We start from the raw sequence: 5,977 nt of genomic DNA on the forward strand, positions 1-5,977 counted from the left end.
CTTCAACTGTTTTTTCTAATTTTCTGTAATATTGAGGCTAGAATCAATCAAACTTAAAGAGTTCTCTAAAAGGGGAATTTTTGATATTGCAGATATATATATACATTTTCAGTAATGATATTTATTTTATTCCATTACGATGAGGGTAGCGAAGCACACTGGGTATAGCTAGTTTAATATATTACTTATATAGTCTATGATATATTCTTAGTCTATAGTCTAGTGCAGTCTGTGGTCTGGTCTATAGTCTATTCTCTACTCTATAAATCTGTATTGCAGAGATCAGTTACAACCCATAATCAAGCTTCATTTAATAACTCATTGTTCTGTCTCTTGAATGGTATCACATTAATGTACTTTAGATTCTTCTTGAAAAAAGCTGCTCACAAAGCAACAACAACAATTGTTCCATTCTGTTGGTGTCATTTAATGTTTTTCATGGTTATTCTTATTTCAACTAAAATAATTTATTATTTATAACCCGCTGAGTTCCACATAAGAATATGCATTTTCCACTAATGTAACCAATAGTTTCATATAAAATATTTTAAAAATCATGTTTTTGTTCAATGCACTGTCATCTACAAATGGTTTTATCATTTAATATTTTTTTTTCCACTTAATAAATATTAAGGACAATAACACAGTTGGATGCATATAATTTGAGATAATATTTTGAGAAAAAAAGGAGAAATGTTTCAAAAACATAAATGAACAATGTGTAAGAGAAATATAATTAACCCTTAAAACATATTACTAGATGTACATATGTATGTACAGTTTTTATGCAAAAATAGAGGGCAAAATTTTAAAAATATTTTTTGGTTTTGAGATAATCGGTTCTCATAGTAAAGGTTCAATTAGCGAATTCTTATAGCCTTAACTAAAGTTACTATCTTATTCATTTATCACTTTTATTCCCTTTCAGGTTACTTGGATCAAGGTCTTCTAGTGCGTGATGCCTATAAATTAAGACGCCATTATTTTACCAACAAAGGATGGTACCTCGACGTATTGTCCATGTTACCCACGGACCTCTCCTACATCTGGTGGTCACCCAGTTCGTGTGGTGCTCACTTTTTGCCTTGTGCTGTTATAGTACGTCTCAATCGTCTACTACGACTGCCACGCATGTGGGAATGGTTTGATCGTACTGAAACAGCTACCGGTTATCCAAATGCCTTCCGTATATGTAAAGTGGTCTTAGCCATATTGGTGCTGATACATTGGAATGCTTGCATGTATTTTGCCATTAGTTATGCACTGGGTTTTGGTACCGATAATTGGGTATATCATTTGAGTGGTGAGCGAAATGGTACATTACAACGACAATACATCTATAGTTTCTATTGGTCCACATTAACGTTGACAACGATTGGCGAAACTCCAACGCCCGAGAATGATGCAGAATATTTATTTGTGGTAGCAGACTTTTTAGCGGGTGTCTTGATATTTGCTACAATTGTCGGTGAGTGGTAATGATGAGTTAAATTTAGATACGAAGTTCATATTTTATTTTTACAATACTAATTGATTTAGACTAACAAATATTTTAGCGCACTATTATTTGTATCCTAAATGTAAACATTTTCTGTATCTAAATACTATGTATTGTATATTTAAATGTATATTTGTATTGGTGTGTTCTTGAAAATCGAAAATAATTCCTGTTAAACATTAAGTTCAAGTATCTTAGTTAATTGCGTGTCCTTATTTTCATTTTCTTTTTTACAACAAATTTTAATTTTCTTGCTGTTGTCAAGTGTAATTTTAACCCAATGAATGATTAACGTTTCTATGAGAAGTTAATATTGTTGCCTTTTGTCTTTGCCTCTGTTTGCTATTGGTTTGACCATATCTATTAGGAATGTCGTATTGTGATGTTTTAATGCCGGAAGGATTAATTGTCAACACGTGGCAAAGGAATAAATACTTTTAGTGTAGATACTCGTAAATGACTGTATATACATTACATGATTCTGTGCTGTATTTTTATGAATATATTTTGAATAATTATAAGTGTTTTAAGTAATTATGTAGATTAAATCACTCACCCTGGAAATATTAATTTTCTTCAGTCATTTTATAAATTAATAATTAGAATTACTTGCTTATAGTCTACTGGCTACAAGTCTTAACTTAAGTATATATACTAAAACAATATCTAGTCAACGCTATGAGTAGACTCATCTGTAACTTTATACTGATCTATAGCCTAATCAGGACTACTGGCTAATTAGTCTATAGTCCTGACTATAGATTAGTCTATAGTCAAGACTATAGACTAATCTAAAGTCAAGACTATAGACTAATCTAAAGTCAAGACTATAGACTAATCTAAAGTCAAAACTATAGACTAATCTAAAGTCAAGACTATAGACTAATCTAAAGTCAAGACTATAGACTAATCTAAAGTCAAGACTATAGACTAATCTAAAGTCAAGACTATAGACTAATCTAAAGTCAAGACTATAGACTAATCTAAAGTCAAAACTATAGACTAATCTAAAGTCAAGACTATAGACTAATCTAAAGTCAAGACTATAGACTAATCTAAAGTCAAGACTATAGACTAATCTAAAGTCAAGACTATAGGATTATCTATAGTCAAGACTATAGACTAATCTATAGTCAAGAATATAGACTAATCTATAGTCAAAACTATAGACTAATCTATATTCAAGACTACAGACTAATCTATAGTCAAGACCATAGACTAATCTATAGTCAAGACTATAGACTAATCTATAGTCAAGACTATAGACTAATCTATAGTCAAGACTATAAACTAATCTATATTCAAGACTATAGACTAATCTATAGTCAATACTATAGACTAATCTATATTCAAGACTATAGCCTAATCTATAGTCAAGACTATAGACTAATATATAGTCAAGACTATAGACTAATCTATAGTCAAGACTATAGACTAATATATAGTCAAGACTCTAGACTAATCTATAGTCAAGACTATAGACTAATCTATAGTCAAGACTATAGACTATTCTATAGTCAAGACTATAGACTATTCTATAGTCAAGACTATAGACTAATCTATAGTCAAGACTATAGACTATTCTATAGTCAAGACTATAGACTAATCTATAGTCAAGACTATAGACTAATCTATAGTCAAGACTATAGACTAATTTATACTCAAGACTATAGACCAATCTATAGTCAAGACTATAGACTAATCTATAGTCAAGACTACAGACTAAGCTATAGTCAAGACTATAGACTAATCTATATTCAAGACTATAGACTATTCTATAGTCAAGACTATAGACTAATCTGTAGTCAAGTCTATAGACCATAGACTTATCTATAGTCAAAACTATAGCATAATCTATAGTCAAGACTATAGACTAATCTATAGTCAACACCATAGACAAATCTATAGTCAAAACTATATCCTAATCTATAGTTGAGACTATAACCTATTCTATAGTCAAGACTATACCCTAATCTATAGTCAAGACTATACCCTAATCTATAGTCAAGACTATACCCTAATCTATAGTCAAGGCTATAGACTAATCTATAGTCAAGACTATAGACTAATATATATTCAAGGCTATAGACTAATCCATAGTCAAGACTGTAGGCTAATCTATAGTCAAGGCTATAGACTATTATAAAGTCTGGATTATAAACTAAACTTCAGTCAGGACTATAGACTAAACTTCAGTCAGGACTATAGACTCTTCTAAAGTCAAGACTATAGACTAATCTATAGTCAAGACTATAGACTAATCTATTGCCAAGACTATTGTCAAGACTATAGACTAATCTATTGTCAAGATTATAGACTAATCTATAGTCAATACTATATACTAATCTATAGTCAATACTATATACTAATCTGTAGTCATAGCTATAGACTAATCTATAGAAAAGTCTATGGACTAATCTGTAGTCAATATTATGGAATAATCTATAGTCACAACTATAGACTAATCGTCTAGGCTATAGACTTATAGCCAACACTGTAAACTAATCTATAGACAAAATCTATAGACTAATAGTCAATACTATGAACTAATCTATAGTCAAAGTTGTAGACATTTATATAGACTAGATTATAAAGAAATCTGTACTCTAGATTATAGGTTAGGTTTTAAATCTCGATAGTTCTTGAATGTGATCAAAAGTCTCGATTGAAGTCAAGACTAATATTATATTGTGAAAAATAAAATAAATGGACCTTTATTAGAGACTCGACTATTTCAAAACAATTGGGTATTAAACTACAAACAATAAAGTTGATTATATTTAAAATCCATTTAAAATATTTGCTTTTTGACTAAAACCTTTTTTGTGTTTTTATTTTAATTTCTTCCATTTTTCCATTCTATTTTTAAAACAGGTAACATTGGCTCCATGATCTCGAATATGAATGTGGCGCGTGTTGAATTTCAAAATCGTATGGATGGTGTTAAACAGTATATGGCATTTCGTAAAGTGGGTCATGAACTCGAGGCACGTGTCATACGATGGTTTGCCTATACCTGGTCACAGAGTGGCGCTTTAGACGAAGAACGTGTCTTGGCCGCACTGCCCGATAAGCTTAAAGCTGAAATAGCGATACAAGTACATATGGATACACTGAAACAGGTGCGCATATTTCATGACTGCGAACCGGGTCTCTTAGAGGCTTTGGTATTGAAACTAAAACTACAAGTTTTCAGTCCTGGTGACTATATCTGTCGCAAAGGAGATGTGGGCAAAGAAATGTATATCGTTAAACGTGGAAAACTATCAGTGGTGGCGGATGATGGTGTCACTGTTTTTGCGACTTTAGGAGCCGGCTCAGTATTTGGTGAGGTGTCAGTGCTGGAAATTGCAGGCAATCGTACTGGCAATCGACGTACGGCCAATGTACGTTCGCTGGGCTATTCGGATTTGTTTTGTTTGGCGAAACGTGATCTGTGGGAAACATTAGCTGACTATCCGGAAGCACGTGCCACTCTAACCGAAAGAGGTTGTCAATTGTTGCGCAAGGATGGTTTATTAGATGAACAAGTTTTTGCCGGTAAGTTTGATGATGCGACAGGAAATTGATGGAAATGAAATAAGTTTCTTTTTGTTTTTGTATGTATTTGTTATTAGTTTTTTTGTTTTTGCTTTCATAATTTCCATTTGGATGGTGCAAAAAGTTTTTTTGTTTTACTTTTTTACTTATTTTGAGATTTTATTTTCTAAGCGCATTAGATATATGGAAAAATGTTGTATGAACAGGAATTTGGAAGGTGTGAGGAAATTAATAACAAATATTGTTTTAGCTAAATTTTTTGAAATACGTGATGGTGGGAATTTTAATGTACATATAAGAAGGAAAATTGTATTCAGTTTCATTCTAAACATTGTTCACATTATTCAAAGATTTCACGAACAGTGTGAACTTTGAACTGAAGTTTATCACACAACTTATCTAAAAATATATTCTTTTTAGAAACTTTCTCATTCAACTGAGTTGATTAAAATGTTTTTTTGTTCCGCGAATTTTCTGGAAGTTCATAAAATATTACTTAAATAATCTGTAAACCTCATTTGCTTTGAACCCGATTAAGTAATTTTCAATATAAATACAAGTGGAAAACTGTCGAATATATTCATTTGATACAAAGATTTAATCTTTATCCAAGATCTTGTTACGCAGATTCATGTTCTTCTTCGATATATGTTAAAGATTTTGTAAAATTATTATAGATATTTTCGATGATTCTTGGAAATATTCGACAGATTTCGATTGATTTAGGATTTCCTTCATTAGATTAATAATCTTGTCGTACGAATCTGGTCATCTTTGAAATGGTATGATGTTCAGTTCATGCATGTTGTCGATCATTTTTCAGATACATACATAGATAGATATATAGATAGATAGATGGATAGATAGATAGATAGATAGATAGATAGATAGATAGATAGATAGATAGATAGATAGATAGATAGATAGATAGATAGATAG

The 5,977-nt window shown here is 31.1% G+C and overlaps 1 protein-coding gene across 2 annotated transcripts in view; it reads left to right on the forward strand.

Moving 5' to 3' along the window:
* Positions 1 to 5,977, forward strand: part of LOC111687415 (cyclic nucleotide-gated cation channel subunit A) — an 88,824-nt gene that overhangs the window by 75,674 nt on the left and 7,173 nt on the right. For both annotated transcript variants that reach the window (XM_046955196.1, XM_023449855.2), the window contains 2 exons: positions 929 to 1,468; positions 4,373 to 5,038. In XM_046955196.1, the coding sequence (XP_046811152.1) occupies positions 929 to 1,468; positions 4,373 to 5,038 (1,206 nt within the window). The remainder of the gene's footprint in view (positions 1 to 928; positions 1,469 to 4,372; positions 5,039 to 5,977) is intronic.

Source organism: Lucilia cuprina, chromosome 6 (genome assembly GCF_022045245.1).
Source record: "Lucilia cuprina isolate Lc7/37 chromosome 6, ASM2204524v1, whole genome shotgun sequence".
Taxonomy (NCBI): Eukaryota; Metazoa; Arthropoda; class Insecta; order Diptera; family Calliphoridae; genus Lucilia; species Lucilia cuprina.